Below are 20,164 nucleotides of genomic sequence, written 5' to 3' on the forward strand. Positions count from 1 at the left end.
CTCATTTCTTGTCCTGGTTCTGCTACTTTGATGTTTTCCCACCTTCTTGGAAACTGTACCACTGGGATACGTGAGGAGAAACGAGCCAGTGAGTGCCGGGCCTTACTTCCCCATCAGTGTATGGGTGGACCAGATGACCTCTGAGCTCCACACTTGCAGGAATCCAGGAATGGAAGAGCAGCTCCCCCTCCACATTTATAATAGAAATGGAGGTGAAAGACATATATTTTCGTTTCAGCGATTACAGGCCGCCTTTGCTGTTTTTTTTTTTTCTTCAGTTTTATTGTCCTACTGGTCAACCCTGCATTGCTTACAAGGGAACGGTCTGAATGTCCAGCCGTGGAATAGTCTGGTAGTCCCTAAAAGTGATGGCTGAGATAATTTGTTATGTGGAAATACTCTTTTAAAATACGGATTGGATCAGGGCACTCTCCTGCTTCAGTATTTTCCTAGCGTACCTGCATAAAATCCCAACTCCTTACTTGATTGCTCACAGGGTTGTAAAGACCTGGCCCCTGCTTCCTCTTCAGAGTTGTCCTGGAGGAAATGCCCCTGCTGTTCCCATTCTTCAGTGTCCCCTGTTCTTTCCCTTGGCAGCACGCCTCACGAGTTGTGGTTATGTCAGGTCTGTGTGCAGCGCCGGTCTTCCCTTTAGACCACAGTTCCGTGCGGGGGACAATGGAGTCTCTTTCCCACGCCATTTCTAACACCTGGTACGGGGTAGCTAGCAGTGCTCGGACATTTAAGGCGTTATTGTAACAAATTATTTTATTACTTTAGATTATTTCAGATATTGAAAAGAAAAGGCAACGTTTGCTTGAACTCCAGGATGAACTGCTTTGGTAAGATGATGTGTCAGACTCCTCTGAGAACCTACCTGGAAGGATTTAATTACAGTACATCGTGTGGGCCTGCTAACCTCTGCTGTATTGTAGCGCAGTCCCAGGTTTTCTTCGTGCCTGCAAACTCAGTGAAGGTGGTCGTGCTGCCGAGTTGGAGCTTTTGGCAAAGGAGAAGTCAGCACCGGGCTCTCTGCCATCAGATCTCTCAACTCCGGCCTCCGAGGCAGCCCAGTTAGAGACTCCGTGCACAGACTCTGGGACGAGATGCCTGGCCTTGACCACAGGGCCGGCCACTTACCGGCTGTGCACCCTCGGGCGGGCTAGTTATCCCCCCAGGGCCTCGGTTCCTCATTTGTAACCGAGCACAAGACCCACCCCTCCCCGGGTGCTGGGAGGATTACATGCCTGAACAGACACAAAGCGCCTCACGGTCGCTGGCCTTCAGTTGGTGCTGTGTGCTACCGGTTCTTGGGAACGGGATCACTGGCCCGGCGCTCGTGTGAACGCGCTCCTGCGTGCGGGGCTGGGAGAGGGGCCAGGGCTGCCCCCGCAGTGGGTCCGGGCGCCGGGAGCACAGAGGGTTGTGGGGGGCCTTCCGTGCGGCCAGGACGATGGTGCGAGCTGAGGGGCAGGGAGGCAGGTCCACTCTGTGCTCCGAGCTGTTGCAAAACAGGGCGAGACAGTGCAATTACCAGAAAAGACCGCCTGTAAGTACAGTGCCGAGTCTGAAGAGGCCAGAAAGGCTCGGAAGAGGGCGAGCTCCCCATGCGACTGTGGCGCAGCGCCGGCCCGGGGCAGAGCGGGGCAGAGCGGGGCAGAGCGGGGCAGAGCTCCCCGGGCTCCGGCCTAAGGAAAACGTTCGGACGAGCTTCCCGGGTATGCTGCGCGCTGGCCTGCACGCTTTATATATGCGCTCCTTGTCCTCATAGTCCTGGGAGGGGGGGTCATGTGCCTGCTTCGTCAGAATCGGGCATTTTATCTGTTTATTTTTTTTTTTTAAAGATTTTATTCATTTGAGAGAGAATGAGATAGAGCACGAGAGGGAAGAGGGCAGAGGGAGAAGCAGACCCCCCGCCGAGCAGGGAGCCCGATGCGGGACTCAATCCCGGGACTCCAGGATCATGACCTGAGCCGAAGGCGGTCGCTTAACCGACTGAGCCACCCAGGCGCCCAGAATCGGGCATTTTAAAGACCAGCCTCTTGGTTCCTTTTCTAGATATAATTCTAGGTGTTGTAAAGTGCATCTTGAGAGGGCCTAGAAAGAAAACTCTGGTGTGTCGTTATTCTGACTTGACGTGTGGAAGACCTCAGGCCTGGGGGAGAGGTACTTACCCACAGTCCCCGCCCCGTCGCAAGTGGGGGCCAGGATCCCAGATCTGCAGACTGATGGCTGATCCTGCACCCCTGAGCACAACCCTTGTCAGCTTTTCCACAACTGCTGCATTTGTCCCACAGACGAAACTGTTGAAAGGACTTTTCTAAAATTGTATTAGAGGGCAGTTGCCTTTTATCTTTAAGAAAATAAAGAACTGGCAGCCTCTTCCCTTACTGGTCCATAAAATTCCACATGTCCCTTTTTATCTTATAGATGAGAACCTAAGCCCCTGAGAGAGAAAGTAGTCCACCCGTGCAGTTTTCCTTCAGTCACTCTGATAAGTTTTCCAGTGGTTTTATTGGACCTTGGAAAATGGGCAGAGGGAAGGCATTCTGTCCACGTTTCGTTGTTGCCCTGCCGGGCCCGAGCTCCTGCCCGAGGCTGGGAGACGTTAACCGCGGTTCCCTCAAAATGCCTGGATGGCTTGTGGGCTTGTTCAAGACATCTTCTGTGGGTTTCACTTCTGATTCCTCATTATGTATTGTATCTCAGAGTTTTGTCTATATTTTAAATTGAAATTTAGACCCTGTCACACATCCACAATTTCAGAACCGAAGGTTCTTTAAAGACCTAGCTCCCCTGCCTTGCATGGTCCTGCCTCAGTGGACCTATGCACTCAGCCTCTTGCCCCCCTAGGCTGTTACACTTGACTGTAGGCATTCATTTGGGGGAAACTGTGTTGTTGTTGCAGGTTAGAACCGCAGCTGAAACAACTACAAATAAAACATGACGAACTTAAGGAGAGAAAATCTTCCCTGAGGAAAGCAGCGTGTTTCTTATCAAACCTAAAACAGCTTCATCAAGATTATTCAGATATTCGAGAGAAAGAACCTCATGTAAAGGAAACGGTAACTTCAGTTTTTATTTTGCACTGTGATTCAGAAGATGAGGGCATCTACATTGTGCAGAACTTCTGGAGAAGCCTGGGGGAGAGAGGAGGGATGCAACATGAGAGTCTACCCAAACAGCGTCACTGTGAATCCATGAAAATGTGTTCTCCCATCACCTGTTTAGCTACTTCAGGCTAGAGGAATAGAGAACAATCTAGAAACGCTGATTTTATTAAAGAGAAATGACTGAACAGGAGAGTGCTCGAACAACTGTGCTTTGCTTCATGAGAATCGTCATCCCTGTCAGGCCACACGGACCTGTTCTTTGTTCTGCCCGTGTTCACAGTAGCTTTTTTTATCTGGAAACAGGCCATTATCCCCTATGCATGGTAGGTCTAATTGGGAAACATGAAAAGAGACATAGAGTAGGGAAAGGCGTGGTATATTATTGTTCTAATAAAACTTGTTGCTTCCAGATTTTTGCTGCAGACAATGCTGTTGTTACAATAACCAGCTCAGATCAATAAGAAATTTAAGTTACAGGGAAAAAAAAAAAAAAACAATAATTTTATATAAAATGTAAATACATATATCTTATGATCATACTTGTATTCTTCACTTCTAAGGTTTTTTTTACACTGATTTAAAAGCCTTCAGTTTGTTTGTATGTTAGATCTGAAAATAGAATGCTTTGAGATTAATGTTTTCTGTGACAGGACCCAACTAGTCTAAAGCTTGCTTGGAGTTGGGGATTCGGTTACTCACTTGGAGATGATTTTAGCACTTCTTGAATTTGAACATAACTTTGGTGAAAACAGAGACCTGGGGACTCGACTTTGCTCGGAATACACTACTCGTACTAACGTGTCCTTCGCATGCCCGTAGGCTTTCTGTGCTCTCTTGTAGTGTCTGTCTGCCTTTGTGGAAAGTAGGCATTTGGGTATCTGTCTTCTTTCCTAAGCCAGAGCTCTAACCCCAAATGTGAGTCCTACCCCTCACGCCTCCCTGAGAGCAAGTGTCCCACGGCAGCTTGAATACAGTAGGCTTCCAAATGCCTGTTTGACTGAAGTCCATAGTAATAGGGTAGGGTAGAGTCTAGAAAGAATGGATTATGTGAGTGGTAGTCATAGTTGCATAGCTTTTCTGCGCAAAGCTGCTCTTTTCATTACTAAGGAAAATACCTTAAAAAATGAAATTAAATGGTTATCCTAAGTATGAGCAAATTCTGTAAGGGGAATATAGTCCCTCGTCCTTAGATACAGTTTACAACATGAAGCTTGGCTTTGTTATTTCAAAATCATGAGTTGGGTTTTGATTTCTATTTTATGTTGGGTTTGTATTCTAATTTTGTCTTCAGTCTTCCCCATAAATTTTTCTAGACGACTTTTTCCCTCGTGACCTTTTATGGGCCTGGTATTCTCCTTCCATTAGTTCTTCCAGTAAAAGTTAATCTGCCTTACCGTTTTCTGGGTTTAAAATAGGCATGAGATCAGCAGACTTGCCCAAACCAAGCCTCGATCTGTACGAGGAATAATTTTGTTTTAAATAATTTAGATGCCACTGTTCTTGGAACCAACTGGTCTTCTGGGAGGAGATCAGCATAAGCTTTCTAGAGCAGTTCCCTTGTAACCTTATTAATTAATTATGCCCTAAGGAAAAGGATTAAATCAACTTTTTAAAAAATGATCCTAATTTAAAAAATGAAAGTTAATGAAACGCTCTACTTAGCATCGAGCTGTGTAACAGATAGGGCTATAAAAGTTTTTTTATGCGTGTTAATCTAAATATAATTTTCCTTCAACAGTATGATTCATCCAGCCTTCCAGCTCTGTTACTCAGAGCGAGAACCCTTCTGGGAGCTGAAAACCACCTACAAAATATCAACCATCAATTAGAGAAGCTCCTTGACCAGAAAGACCAGTCTACTGGAATGTGACTATGTAAAGACTAGTCCCCCTGCTCTTGCCTGTCGTCTTCTGATACTATACTTTTGTAAATAAAAATTCTTGGAGAAGTTAAACTTGTCTGCTTGTTCAGGTTGGCTTGTCACCCAAATTTATCACTTGGCTCCTAGTCATTTGCTTTGAGTGACCATGTTAAGTGGCCAGCTGGAGTGTGTAAGCAGCTTGAGAGGCCAGATCCAGACACTAGCCAATCAGACGCTGACCACCAAGCGTTCTGCCCTGTCGCACGTCCGGAGTTCTGAGATGGGGCAGGACCCTGAACCCACCGGATCTCCAGCTGCCCGCGGAGCAGTTCCTCCTCAACAACACCCGAGGCCTGACGGAGCCGCTGCTGTGCTGACGCCAGGGGGGCCCCGTGGAGAGAGAAGGGGGAGCGATGGACACGGGGTGACGGCGGGAACCCCAGCCCTGATGCGACGGCCCGCACGAGGACTAGCACTGGGGGGGCAGAGCAAAAAAAAACCCCAAAACAAAACAGCACTTTGAAGGACAAAGAGACTTGTCAGTGAAGGAAACCCATTGACTAACCTCAGAACATGCGCCAGGCTGTTGGGAAACTGCTAGAACCGTGTGGGGCTGAGGGGGCTGACGGGCACCATTACTTACTGTCCCCCTCTGCCTGGGAGCCTGACTGGAGCGGGCTCCGGGCCCTCGGACCTCTCCTCTGGGGCTGGCAGCTGCAGGGCCGTGTGCACCGGGACCTCCCCGCCGCCCGCTCCAGCCAACCCCCGGGACCCCCCCGGCCCAGTGTGTACAGCCCAGCTGCAGCTAGTCCCAGGGCAGTGCGAGGGCAGAGGACACCAGGACCCTCTGGCCCGTGCCCACTGCAGCGTCTGGGCCCCCGTCCCCCGGCACAGAGGACCCTGGGACTGCCTGGGCCCAGGCTAGCCCCGGCTATCCCACCAAGGACTAGAAGTGACTATCATTTTAAAATAGACTGTTATAAACAGGTATATGAACCTCATGATAACCAAAACCCTAAAATAGACAAAATAACGTGTAAGGAACCCAAACACTAAAGAAAACCATCAGGGGCGCCTGGGTGGCTCAGTCGTTATGCGTCTACCTTCGGCTCAGGTCATGATCCCGGGGTCCTGGGATCGAGCCCCGCATCGGGCTCCCTGCTCCGCGGGAAGCCTGCTTCTCCCTCTCCCACTCCCCCTGCTTGTGTTCCCTCTCTCGCTGTGTCTCTCTCTGTCAAATAAATAAAAATCTTTAAAAAAAAAACAAAAACAAAACCATCAAACCACAGGGAAGGGGCCAAGAGACAAGAGGGACAGAGAACAACAAAAGCAACCAGAAAATGGTTAACAAAATGGCGTTTTGATATGCTCCAATCATAAGACAAAGTGTAGCTAAATGGATTTAAAAACCGACCCATTCATACGCTGCCTACAAGAAACACACTGCAGACCTAAACACAGACTGAGAGCGAAGGAATGGAAAAAGATATTCCACGCAAATGGAATGGAAAAAAAAACTAGTGTAGCAATACTCAGACCAAATAGACTTTAAAACAAAGACTGTAACAAAGGACGGAGAAGGACATTACATTATGATCAGGGGTCAATACAAGAAGAGGACAGGGGGCGCCTGGGTGGCTCAGTCGTTAGGCGTCTGCCTTCAGCTCGGGTCCTGATCCCAGGGTCCTGGGATCGAGCCCCACGTCGGGCTCCCTGCTCCGCGGGAAGCCTGCTTCTCCCTCTCCCACTCCCCCTGCTTGTGTTCCTTCTCTCGCTGTCTCTCTCTGTCAAATGAATAAATCTTTAAAAAAAAAAAAAAAGAAGAAGAGGACAGAACATCATTAGTAAACATCTATGTACCCAACACAGGAACACCTAAACACAAAGCAGGTAACAGACATAAAGGAAGAAATTAACAATAATAATATGGGACTTTAATATTAAACTCCCACTAAATCAGTGTCATCCAGACAGAAAATCAATAAGGAAGCCTTGGCCTTAAATGACACATTAAACCGGAGGGACTTGACATACAGAACATTCCATCCCAAAACTATAGAGCACACATTCATTTAAAGGGCACATGGAGTACTCTCCAAGAAAGATCACCTGTCTCAAATTCAGGCAAACTGGAAAAATACAAATGTGGAGAGGGAGCAACCTGCTACTGAACCACCAGTGGATCAATGAAGAAATCGAAGAGGAAACTGAAAATTACCGTGGGGCAGAGAAAATGGAAACAACTTTCCAGAATCTAGGGGGCACAGCAACAGCCGTTCTCAGAGGAAAGTTCATAGTGCTACAGGCTTACCTCAAGAAGCAAAAAAAGTCCCAAATAACAATCTTTATACCTAAAGGAGCTAGAAAAAGAAGATCGAACAAAGCCCAAAGTTAGGGGAAGGAAGGAAATAATACACATCACAGGGGAAATAAATGGAGAATAAAAAAAAGAATAGAAAAGATCAGTGAAACTAAAAGCCGGTTCTTTGAAAAGATAAAACTGATAAAACCAGCCAGACTCGTTAAGAAAGAGAGAGAAGGGCACCAATAAAGTCAGAAATGGCTGACACCATAGAAATTCAAATAATCATGAGATTACTAAGAACAATCATACACCAACAAAATGGACAACCTAGAAGAAATGGATAAATTCCTAACAATACACAACCTTCTAAGACTCACTAAGAAATAGAAAATCTGAATAGACCAATTACAAGTAATGAAACAGAATCAGTCATTTAACAACTCCCAAAAAACAAAAGCCCAAGACCAGGTGATTTCACAGGTAAAATCTACCAAACATTTAAAGAAGAGGTAGTACCTATTCTTCTCAAATTATTCCAAAAAATTGAAGAGGAAGGAATGCTTCCATATTCATTTTACAAGGTCAGCATAACTGATAACCAAAACCAGACAAAGACATCACAAAGAAAATTACAGGGTTGTGAAAGCGAGCCCCATGTTGACGCTGTGCTGGGCATGGGGCCTGCTTAAGATTCTCTCTCTCCCTCTCCCTCAGCCCTTACACCCCCTCCTTCTCTATATCTATGTTGTTTTTGTTGTTTTTTCCAGAGGACCAGTCTCTCTAGCAAGGGCAATAAAGGCTGAAATAAACAAATGGGATTATATCAAACTCAAAAGCTTCTGCATAGCAAAGGGACAACAAAATGTAAAGGCAACCTACAGAAAGGGAAAAGATATCTGTAAATCATACATTCTGTAAGAGGTTAATATAAAAAATATATAAAGAACTTACACAATATAAAAAAAATTTTTAAATGGGCAGAGAACTTGAACAGACATTTTTCCAGAAAAGATAAACACATAGACAACAGACATGTGAAAGACGGCTCGATACCACAAATCAAAACCATAATGAAGGGGCGCCTGGGTGGCTCAGTCGGTTAAGCGACTGCCTTCGGCCCAGGTCATGATCCCAGGGTCCTGGGATCGAGCCCCGTATGGGGCTCCCTGCTCAGTTGGGAGTCTCCTTCTCCCTCTCCCTCCGCGCCTCCACCCAGCTCATGTGCGTGCTCTCCCTCTCAAATAAATAAAATTTTTAAAAAACAAAAACAAAAGTGAGTATCGCACCTCACACCCATCAGATTGCTATTATCAAAAAGGTAAGAAATAAGTGTTGGTGAGGCTACAGAGAAGAGGGAACCCTCGTGCACTGTTGGTGGGAATGTAAGTTGGTGCAGCCACTGGGGAAAACAGTATGGAGGTTCCTCAAAAACTTAGAAATACCATACCATCCAGTAATCCCCCTTCTTTCGGGTATTTATCTGAAGAAAACGAAAACAGTAGTGCAAAGGAATGTATCATATGTTTGTTGAAGCATTATTGTTTCCTGAGGCAGCCAAGATGTGGAAGCAACCTAAGTGTCCACTGACAGAGGAATCAAGAAAACGAGGAGTATACACAAACACACAGGCATATTACGCAGCCATAAAGAAGAATAAAAACCTGGCATTTGGAACCACATGGACTGAACTAGAATATATTATGCTGAGTGAAATAAGTCAAAGACAAATTCCATATGACTACATTTATATGTGGAATCTATAAAACCAAACAGAAACAGACTCCTGGATACAAGAAATTGCTGGTTGCCAGGAGGAGGAGGGATTGGAGGGGGTGAAACAGGTGAAGATGACTGAGAGGTACAAACTTCCAGTTATAAAATAAGTCATGAGGATGTAATATACAGTATAGGGAATATACAGTAATATGTAATAACTTGGTGTGATGACAGACGGTAACTAGACCTATCACGGGGATTGTAACATATAAAGATAGCGAATCAGAAGGATATATACCTGAGTAGGATACTGTATGTCAATTATACTTCAATTAAAAATTTTTTAAATAAGATTAAGAGTTTTAACCTATCGCCAGACATGCAGAATTATGCTGATATGAACATAGACCACCTCTGGTCAATCAATAAGATTTCTAAGCTAATTTTTTTTTTTCTTTTTTTTTTACTTGTAAGATTTTATTTATTTATTTGAGAGAGAGCATGAGAGGGAGGAGGGTCAGAGGGAGAAGCAGACTCCCCGCCGAGCAGGGAGCCCGATGCGGGACTCGATCCCGGGACTCCAGGATCATGACCTGAGCCGAAGGCAGTCGCTTAACCAACTGAGCCACCCAGGCGCCCCTCTAAGCTAATTTTCAATAAAACTGGCTTACTTCAGTAAAAAACAGGAATTGAGAAGCAAAGTGATCAAACTTGGTTTTTATAAACAGGTTTATTTTTTTTTTTTTTTTTTTAAAGATTTTATTTATTTATTTGAGACAGAGAGAATGAGAGACAGAGAGCATGAGAGGGAGGAGGGTCAGAGGGAGAAGCAGACTCCCTGCCGAGCAGGGAGCCCGATGCGGGACTCGATCCAGGGACTCCAGGATCATGACCTGAGCCGAAGGCAGTCGCTTAACCAACTGAGCCACCCAGGCGCCCTATAAACAGGTTTAATAACAAGTTACTATAACTTAGTATGTTCAGGTTACTAAAACTGTCTTCAGGCCAAAGCACAGCCGGTTACGCAAGAGCTACTCCTGCAATACCCGCATGATTAGTTCATCGGGAATTTCACCATCTCCGCTGTAGTAACCGAGCAGACCACACTCGGCAGCTGCGGCTAGCTCAGCATCTTCAGTAGCTTCCACAAAGTCAGGCTCATCAAGGCCATTGTCCCAGTCGGCGTCGGAAATGGCACCTTCTGACAACAGACCCGACGGTGGCTTATGAGGACTCTTGGTGTCACTGCTCATTGTTTCAGCTGCTGTGAACTCTTCTTCCTTTCGTTTGAAAGGGGAAGGCGGCGGGGGGGGGGGGGGGGAGCGGGAAAGGGAGAGAATACAGGTCAGTCAAGGAGACTACGTGATGCTCTCACTCTACAGTCAGTCTGTGTTAAACTAAAGTATTCGGTATAAGACCGGGTCTTGAGCAGACACTAAAATAAATACTCTGGATGATACTCTCTCCAGTACAGTCGCCATGGGAATGAGTTCATTAATTCAAATGTCACTGCCACTGTAGCTCAGACACTCGAAGCTCTAAATTTGGAAGTCCGTTCCCCCTCCTCCCCCCCGTCCCGTTCCTCTGGTACATTCTTTTCCATATACACAGATGGGGCTAGAGAGATGGTAGACTGAATTTTTTAAAAAGCAGATAGTCCAGCTGAAGGCAAACTGGAAAACCTATCTGCTATCTTAAAAGACTGATTTTCCTATTTATAAAGTATTTTAAGAATTAACATGAATTTAAAAAACTGTTAAGAACAGTTGAGACAATTGTCAAGATAGAGGAGTATGGATTTGTATATTAGGTAACAGTATTGTATCAACATTAAATTTCCTGAATCTAAAAATGGTACCATACTCAAGAATATCCTTAACTTAAATCTCTCTAGCTACATGCTTAAGTATGAAGAGGCCCCCCGAGAGCTCCTTCAGCCCATGGAGGGCCCAGCGAGGAGAGAGCTATGACCCAGAGAGCTGACCAGACACCAAGTCGGCCAGTGCCCCGAGCTCAGACTCCCAGCCTCCAGAACTGTGAGAAAGAAACTTCTGTGGTGTCTACGCCATCCAGTCTATAGTATTGTCTTATAGCAGCCTGAATGGACTAAGACAAAAAGTCATCCAAAATAACAGTGTGCGCCCGACCGAACAGGAGAGGGGGAAAACAAATGTGGCCAAGCAACATGTTAACGATGGCAAATGTAGGTGAAGGGAGAGCCCACTGTCCTTGGGGAACACTGCTATAGGGAAGAGAAAAAAAATAGAAATGTTTAAAAAACAGAGATGATTAATGCAACAGAAAGCCAGGTAACTAACACTGATGGGTAATTCATTTTAAAATACTAAAAGCAAAAAAGCCAGAGGAAGCAGAAATGACAAAATATACACTGTTAAAACGATGTGACAAGTACATGGGTATTCATGAAGCTGTTCCATCTTTTATTAATTTTCTATTTTAAATAATAAAAAAAAAGTTCTGTCCAAGCAGTGGTAATACTATGTACCAAAACAACTTTCAACTTGGCACTTTTGAGGTACTACTGGATAAGCAGGAAAGGTAATTTTTAAAAATCCACTAAAACCACAAACATGCTTCAAAATAAGACTCCAAACATACAAGGATGACATATACCTCCTCCTCTTAGAGGCAAAGTTTATTTTTACAAATTTAATTTTCTCTTGGTTATTTCAAGAACACTTTTTAACCTAATCATTTACCAGGGAATCTGGTTATCAGCTATGTTGGTCCAGTTCCTACCATGTGTTTTGGCAAATATCCAGAGGTATTTTTTAGTCAAATCGAATAGGCAGCAGACCATTATCTAGAATGTAAACTGAGCACTTAATCAGCCTGTAGCAGGTAACTTTTATTCTAACCAGAACACTAGAAAGGAAAAGGCTGATAGATGTGGGAAAAAAGAACACTAAAATGTTCAGTCTAGAAAATAACATGATCAAAGAGTTAATAAAAAGTTCTCATAAATTATCAACAAGACCTCAGAGAAAAGTGGATAGAGCACAGTTACCGACAATCGATAACAGAAATACAAACAGGGGGCGCCTGGGTGGCTCAGTCGTTAGGCGTCTGCCTTCGGCTCAGGTCATGATCCCAGGATCCTGGGATCGAGCCCCGCATCGGGCTCCCTGCTTGGCGGGAGGCCTGCTTCTCCCTCTCCCACTCCTCCCTGCTGTGTTCCCTCTCTCACTGTGTCTCTCGCTGTCAAATAAATAAATAAAAAATCTTTTAAAAAAAGGAAAAAAAAGAAGCCTCCTTTCCCTGAGCCTACTCTATATTTTAAATGCATACCCACCATTTTGTCACGTCATTGACCTAAGATCCTGGATTTTCTCTCTCCCATAGAAAATGCAGCTCTGCAGAACCAGCAATTTCTTGGACTGTTCTTGAAAGACTACACTTCAAAATAATATCTCCTGGGGCGCCTGGGTGGCTCAGTCGCTAAGCGTCTGCCTTCGGCTCAGGTCATGATCCCAGGGTCCTGGGATCGAGCCCCGCATCGGGCTCCCTGCTCGGTGGGAAGCCTGCTTCTCCCTCTCCCACTCCCCCTGCTTGTGTTCCTGCTCTCGCTATCTCTCTCTGTGTCAAATAAATAAATAAAAATTAAAAAAAAAAAAAAAAAGAAATACAAACAGGAAATCTGAAAGAAGTTCCATTTCCTCAATACATTAGGAAATGTAAACTAAAATGGCTAAAATACCACTTTTGGCCAAATAAGGTGGTAAACACTAAAAGGTAAAAATAATGTTGGCAAAAATGTAGGGTAAACCGGTACCATCTTATATTGTGAAGTCTAGGGGGTGCCTGGGTGGCTCAGTCGTTAGGCGTCTGCCTTCGGCTCAGGTCATGATCTCAGGGTCCTGGGATCGAGCCCCGCATCGGGCTCCCTGCTCCGCGGGAAGCCTGCTTCTCCCTCTCCCACTCCCCCTGCTTGTGTTCCCTCTCTCGCTGTGTCTCTCTCTGTCAAATAAATTAAAACAATTTAAATAAATAAATAAATAAATTCGTGAAGCCTAATTTCCTACCATTTTTATGGATACCAATTGGTAATACGTTCTCATGAAAACTAGGAAAAAAAAGCCTATAAAGTAGGATGCATACTGCGACTTTGAAAATACATACGTGAGCACACATCAACGGAAATTCTGGAAGATACATGCCAAAACACATCAGTTATCCCTGAGTGGTCAATTTCTAGCTGAGGAGGGGTTTATCCCCTTTGGTTTTTCATGTATTTTCTAATTTTTTCTCACATCGAATGTGAATGATTTGGGTAAATAAAAGTTTTTAAGGTGACAAGGTCAATTGGGCCATCTGGTAATATCTACCAAAATTTAAAATGCACACACCCTTTGACATAATTCTACTTCTAGCAATTCTACCTACAGAGCTGTTGAAAGAAACACAAAGATGAGTATTTTGGCATCCTTTGTAAAGCCAAAAGGGAGAGACCTGCCCCCTGGCTGGGCGTGGTCAAACAGGCGTGTCCACAATTTTGTGCGCAGCAGGTGAGAGCGTGCGCACACGAGATGTGTGCGGACATTGGCATAGTCACCACGGCACACCCCTAAGTGACAACACGTACTGAGGAGTGTGTTCACAAACTCTGCACACGTCCGGACACGGCGCATAAGCTCAATTACACTGTCGCACTGAGACCGGATTAGGAATGAGAGAGAAACTCAAACCTGCACTCACCTCTTTGAAAAGAAACCGGAGGCTAACTTCAGCAGGTAATGGAAAACCTGAACAAGAAAAACAGTTTTACTCTTTTATGTAGAGATCCACTTTTCACTTGACATACATGTAAAACTTAAAAACTCACAGTCTGATTTGAAGTTTTCTGCTTTACATACAGGATCATGACATTTCTGATACCACACTTCATTTTTCAGATCAATCAAAATCCTTTACATTGGGAAAAAAAAAAAAAGGAAAAATTTATTACTTAATCCCCAGACTGGATGGAAAACAAAATTCATCTACATGCTGCTTACCAGAGATGTGCCTAAGACTTCAAGATGAAGACAAGGTAAGAAGTAAATAATATGGAAATAAATAATACACCAACCCAAAGAAAACGCTGGTTGTGAAAAATAGCACCCCAAATGGACTTTAGGGCAAAAAAAATACACATTGACAAAAGTTCCTCCCAAGAAGACCTAATTCCTGACCTGTCCCCACCAAGTGAGAGAGCTTCAGAATGGGTGAGCAAAACTGACAGGACTCCAAGGATAAATGAATCGTCTACCATAAATCAAGATTTTAAAAAACATTCTTTTAGTAATTGATACAAATAATCACAAAAAATTCAGTAAGGGTACAGAAAATTTGAATGACCTAAAAAGCATTTTTTAATAAAATTAGAAGCAGTTAACAAGTTTGCTATAAGAGGCATATATGAACACGGCCTCAGATCATTAGAAATAGTTCTTTACAATCACCCATAAAAAACAACTATAAAAACTGACTGTGCTAGGTACCATGTCCATCTCATTAAATTTAAAAGTATTCACACATCTCTGACCACAAAGCAAATTATTTAGAAATAAGTAACAGAAGGCCACCTGGGTGGCTCAGTCGGTAAAGTATTGGACGCTTGGTATTGGTTCGGATCATGATCTCAGGGTCCTGGGATCAAGCCCCGCATTGGGCTCCGCTTCCCAGAGTTTGCTTGTCCCTCTCCCTCTGCTCCTCCCCGACCCCCCACCGCCCCCTCATGTGCTTGCTCTCTCTTTCTCTCAAATAAATAATATCTTTAAAAGAAAAAAGAAGTAACAAAAATAGCTAATAGAAACCCGTAACTTGGAAATTAAAAAATTTCTAAATAACCAATTACTCAAAGAAAAATCATGATGGAAATTAGAAAATGTTTGGAACCGAATGGAATTGAAAATACCTATTAAAATATGTGAAACAGCACTAAAATGATCTTTGGAGAGAAATTTAGAATCCTAAAAGCTTATTTACAAAGAATGGCTAAAGACCAATAAGTAACTAACTTGGGAAATGAACAACAGAATAAACCCTAATAAAATAAAAGGCAGGAAGTAATAAAAAGCAAAAATTTAAAAGAACCAACAAGGCCAGAATGTGAAAACTAATACAATTCTTGCAAGACTGATCAAAAATAAATAAGGTAAAGAAACAAATGTTATTAGAAATTAAGTGCAGGGCGCCTGGGTGGCTCAGTCGTTAAGCGTCTGCCTTCAGCTCAGGTCATGATCCCAGGGTCCTGGGATCGAGCCCCGCATCGGGCTCCCTGCTCGGCGGGAAGCCTGCTTCTCCCTCTCCCACTCCCTCTGCTTGTGTTCCCTCTCTCGCTGTGTCTCTCTCTGTCAAATAAATAAATAAAATCTTAAAAAAAAAAAAAAAAGAAAGAAAGAAATTAAGTGCAGATGTAATAACAAATCACAATATACTAAAAATTTAAGAATATTAGGAACAATTTCTGCCGATAACATTAAAAATTTTGGTAAAATAGACAAAGTACTAGATGAAAAGATACCAAACTAAGCAAATCTAAAAAGTTACAGAAAAGCTGAACCATCCTCATAAACACCCGAATGCTGCCGTTCCCAAACTGTACACCAGCCTGTCCCCAGGCCATGAAGAATATTTACATCCTCCTAGGGCAACAAAGTGATAGCTGACATCTGTCAGGCGCCCCACGTAATACTGGTTTACAGTTCACAGCTTTGGTATTGTAACAGGCTTCACTCCTTTCAGTGGTGGCCTACTTTGCAGAGCTGAGGTTTTTGGTGGTGACTGTGATGACAAGGACCATAATCGGGACGCCTGGGTGGGGCTCGGTTGGTTGAGGGTCTGTCTTCAGCTCAGGTCATGATCCCAGGGTCCTGGGATTGAGCCCCGCGTCAGGCTGCCTGCTCAGAGGGGAGTCTGCTTCTCCCTCTGCCTCCTCCCCACCCCCCGCTTATTCATGCTCTCTCTCAAATAAAAATAAAATCTTAAAAAAAAACAGAAAACAACTCATGGGACTTTAAAAAAACAAACAATCAAACAAACAAGGACCATAACCACCAATGTGGAGTAAGAGATAACTGTGGGGTGGCAGCATTCAATCTAATTCCAAGGTTTAAGAGATTATGCAATGCTCAGAAGGACACACACCCCATTAATAAGTATTTTTATTTAAGAATGAGTTCAAAAGGGGCGCCTGGGTGGCTCAGTCGTTAAGCGTCTGCCTTCGGCTCAGGTCATGATCCCAGGGTCCTGGGATCGAGTCCCACATTGGGCTCCCTGCTCAGCGGGAGGCCTGCTTCTCCCTCTCCCACTCCCCCTGCTTGTGTTCCTGCTCTTGCTGTGTCTCTCTCTCTCAAATAAATAAATAAAATCTTAAAAAAAAAAAGAATGAGTTCAAAGGTATAAACCTTCAGTTGTAAGTAAGTCATGGGGATGTGATGTACAGCACGGTGACTATCGATAGCTAATGGTACTGTACTGCATATCTGAAAGTTTCTAATAGAGGGGCGCCTGGGTGGCTCAGTCGGTTAAGCGTCTGCCTTTGGCTCAGGTCATGGTCCCAGGGTCCTGGGATCGAGCCCCGCATCGGGCTCCCTGCTCCGCGGGAAGCCTGCTTCTCCCTCTCCCACTCCCCCTGCTTGTGTTCCTGCTTTCACTATCTCTCTCTGTGTCAAATAAATAAATAAAATCTAAAAAAAAAAAAAAAGAAAGAAAAAACAAATTATAACTCCATGGTGTCAGATGTTAACTAGACTGACTGTGGAGCTCACTTTGCAGTGTGTACCTATATCAAATCACTATGTTGTACAGCTAAAAGTAATGCTGTCAACTCTATCTCAATTAAAAATTTTTCTTTGATGAATACTGTTTTTTCAAATAGCTACTCAGTTGTTAGATCATGATTACTTACTGTTTGAAATTAATAAACTGAACTGTTAGGTATCTCTGCTGGCCTGGGAGAAATGTGTAAAAGCTGCTAAGATCCAGAGGGCACCAAGAGTGGAGAAGGCTGGGACCCTGTGGGCCTGTGCACTAGGTGGAGGGTCCCTGCCTACAGAAGGCGCTCTGCAGGATGTTTCTGATTTCTGTGTATTTGTAAATAAACCTACTCTGTGGATTTAGGAGGTACAGTTCCCTGGGAATGTCACACATGCTATGTAACTACAGAGCTGTACAACACACGTTTCATGACCTCAGTGTCCCCCGTGTGCAGTGACCGCTCACTTCTGCCTCGGCTTTCGACCGGAGTCACAGAGAGCCTCCGGTGCAGGATGGACCTGGAGAGCTGAGCCAGGTGTTGTGGGCCTCGGTCGGCTTCACCTGTGCCTTTGGATTCCTTGAATCTTTAGAAAGTATTCGTAAACCCCGACATTGGGTAAGATCTCTGTTTCGTGTGAGTGTGGTTTGATCATCCAACCTCATACTCATTAGTGACCAGGTAAATTCAGATGAAAAACCACAGTATCATCTTATATCACCAGATCAGCCAAACAGAGTTTTTTTTGTTTTTTTGTTTTTAATTTATTTATTTGACAGAGAGATAGAGAGCACAAGGAGGCAGAGTGGTAGGCAGAGGGAAAGGGAGAAGCAGGCTCTCTGCTGAGCAGGGAGCCCGATGCAGGGCTCGATCCCAGGACCCTGGGATCATGACCTGAGCCAAAGGCAGCCACCCAACCGACCGAGCCACCCAGGCGCCCCTAAACAGGTTTTTAACACACCAAGTGTTGGTGAGAATACGGGACAGTAGAAAATCTGAAAACACTGCTGGTGGGAGTATACATTAACTGACCATTTGGGAAAATAACTTATTACCTAGTAAAATGAAGTATGTGCATATTCGATGACAGAGCGATTCTGCTTTCAGGCAAATACTCTGAGAAACTCTCACATATGTGCCACAGGCAAGATGTACCAAAGTATCTGTAGCTTCACTGTTCATACTAGCAAGCCAAATGTGCACAGGAGGAAAACAGACTGGCACGTTTGTATTTATATAATGGTGTACTATACAATAGTGAAAAAAAGAATAAGCAACTACATGTTGCAATATGGATGAACCTCACAAATTCAATGTTGACCAAAAAGCAATTCAAAGGACGCAATTGACACAAGATTCAAAAACATGTATTGTTTGGAAATATAAATATATATGGGGAAAAAAGACATTTAAAGAAAGCAAGGGGAAGATTAACACAAAACCCAGGATAACAGGTACTATTATCTCAGATGGTCAGAGCAAAGGAAGAAACTGGGGTTGGTCCCACAAAGTGCTTCTGAGATTTGGTCAAGTTCTGCTTCTGAAGGTGGGTGGCAGATAGGACAAGTAATCATTTTAGTGTTAGTCTTTGAAGTGTACCTACACATTATAATACATGCTTTTTATACATATGGTGATTTCATAGTTAAGAAAAAGAAGAGATTATGGATACATAATAGAAGCAGGTAATTTTTCAGGAAGAAATACGTAGTGACCTGAGAATCTCAAAAAATTAACAGATGATCATCTTATGATAATGATTTTCTGGTAAACTTATATGCAGAGAGTAAAAGACTAGAAAGATATACCAAAATCATAACCATAGTGATCACTGGTTCTGGCCCTCTGGGGGAGCTTTTGCTTTGTGTTATTCTATGTGATAGCTTTTGTGTATTGAGCATATAGTTTTTTGATTTTTTTTTTTTTTAAACTGAGCTAATCTACATATAGAAGTATAGCATTAAATGGTGCTACCCAAGATGTTTCCAGCTTTCTAGCAAAAGCTTCAGGATCTTTTCTCATGTCTGGCACACATGCTCTAAACAATTGATATACAGAAGTCTCAGCTTTGATATTAAATATAAAACATATATATGAAACAGAGCAAAATTTCCCATATCATAACTGATAACTACTGGGTTTCTGTCTTATTCCTATTGTCACCATATCCTTGTATTATCTAAAATTCTATTTCATCCTTCACTTCCTCTCCTTTTGCCAGGGGGATTTTAAAGAAAACTCTTAAAACAGGGCCTAGGGTATACAGCAAGCATTCAATAAATATTGGTTCCCTTCAATACCATTCTTTGTCTTTTGTTTTTAAGATTTTATTTATTTATTTGGGGGGGGAGCACAGAGGGAGAAGCAGACTCCCCACTGAGCAGAGAGGGAGGTGGGGCTCAATCCCGGGACCCTGAGATCATGACCCAGGCATCCCAATACCATTCTCTGCCTTGACCATGTTAAACTAACTCCAACTCTTAGCACTGAATAATTTCCTTTCCACCCAAATCTGCTCAATTTCAATTTACACTCCATAAGATGTCAAGGACCAATGGCAACAGACAAGGGAGAGACACTTCATCACCCCTGTCCGCTCACCTATTGCCTCTAATTTCTTCCTAGAACTGCTCAAGTCTGTCTTTCTCAAGATTATACTATCTAAGGGATTATTTTACTGAATAAAGTACAAATAAAGATGACATGTGCTATAAAGCAAGATGATAATTAAGATAGTCAATTTAATATTATAAAACATAAACCAAATACAATATTTGATATAACTAAATTTATTATAAAACCAAAATCATTTTTACATTCAACTGTAAAAATTATAAACATTTAAAATAATACTGGTTAAATACCCAGAACTCGTTAGCAAACACCATTACTTACATGATATTATTGCTCTTGTGGGCTCTTCCAATGTTTTCGCACCAGCGATATTTACAAATATCATAAACCAGTAATTCTTCTGGGAAAAAGTAGCTCCAATGTCGAATTCCTAAAATGCAAATAATGTTTCTAAAGGTATTAAAACTCTGTCATATTATAGTGAATAAAGAATAAGATTATCTTTACCTCCTTTAATGCCATTTTTATTCACCAAAGAAAGAACGAACTGATCAATTTCAGGGTAGGGTGAACAGTGAAAACCTTCAATGTTTTCTGCTGCAACAGAGAGAAAAATTAATTATAATTAAAGTGGCTCAAAGTTGAAGAGTTAAATGTTAAGCTGTTCTTTAGGACAATTACAGGTTTTGGAGTCCCTGCAGCTTTTTTGTTTCCATGGCTTTTAGGCAGCCATGGGTTCTTGCTTGCCTTACAAGCAAGCAGGGAAAATTCAAACCTCTCAGTTAAGTCAAATGTGAACTACTATTCATAAGAAGCGCCTGTAATCATTTCAACTG

General features: G+C 43.2%; 2 protein-coding genes across 6 annotated transcripts in view; one reads left to right on the plus strand and one right to left on the minus strand.

Moving 5' to 3' along the window:
- Positions 1–5,193, plus strand: part of CENPU (centromere protein U) — a 37,100-nt gene extending 31,907 nt beyond the window's left edge. Inside the window, exons 11-13 of the mRNA XM_045879641.3 lie at positions 781–842; positions 2,909–3,065; positions 4,852–5,193. Of these exons, the coding sequence (XP_045735597.1) occupies positions 781–842; positions 2,909–3,065; positions 4,852–4,983 (351 nt within the window). The 3' untranslated portion in view covers positions 4,984–5,193. The remainder of the gene's footprint in view (positions 1–780; positions 843–2,908; positions 3,066–4,851) is intronic.
- Positions 5,194–8,233: 3,040 nt separating this feature from the next.
- The window catches only part of PRIMPOL (primase and DNA directed polymerase), a 54,449-nt gene continuing 42,518 nt past the window's right edge, over positions 8,234–20,164 (minus strand). For 3 of the 5 annotated variants that reach the window (XM_054508561.2, XM_064585699.1, XM_045879639.3), the window contains 5 exons: positions 19,836–19,925; positions 19,650–19,758; positions 13,839–13,921; positions 13,712–13,758; positions 8,234–10,275 (listed from right to left, as the gene is read on the minus strand). In XM_054508561.2, coding sequence (XP_054364536.1) covers positions 10,027–10,275; positions 13,712–13,758; positions 13,839–13,921; positions 19,650–19,758; positions 19,836–19,925 — 578 coding nt within the window. In that variant the 3' untranslated portion in view covers positions 8,234–10,026. Of the gene's footprint in view, positions 10,276–12,788; positions 12,974–13,711; positions 13,759–13,838; positions 13,922–19,649; positions 19,759–19,835; positions 19,926–20,164 lie in introns of all 5 variants that reach the window. The other 2 variants (XR_010409731.1, XM_045879638.3) reach the window with 2 other exon arrangements.

This window comes from Mirounga angustirostris, unplaced genomic scaffold, assembly GCF_029215605.1.
Source record: "Mirounga angustirostris isolate CCGP_5_RB_7025 unplaced genomic scaffold, mMirAng1.0.hap1 SCAF_2, whole genome shotgun sequence".
NCBI classification, from domain to species: Eukaryota; Metazoa; Chordata; class Mammalia; order Carnivora; family Phocidae; genus Mirounga; species Mirounga angustirostris.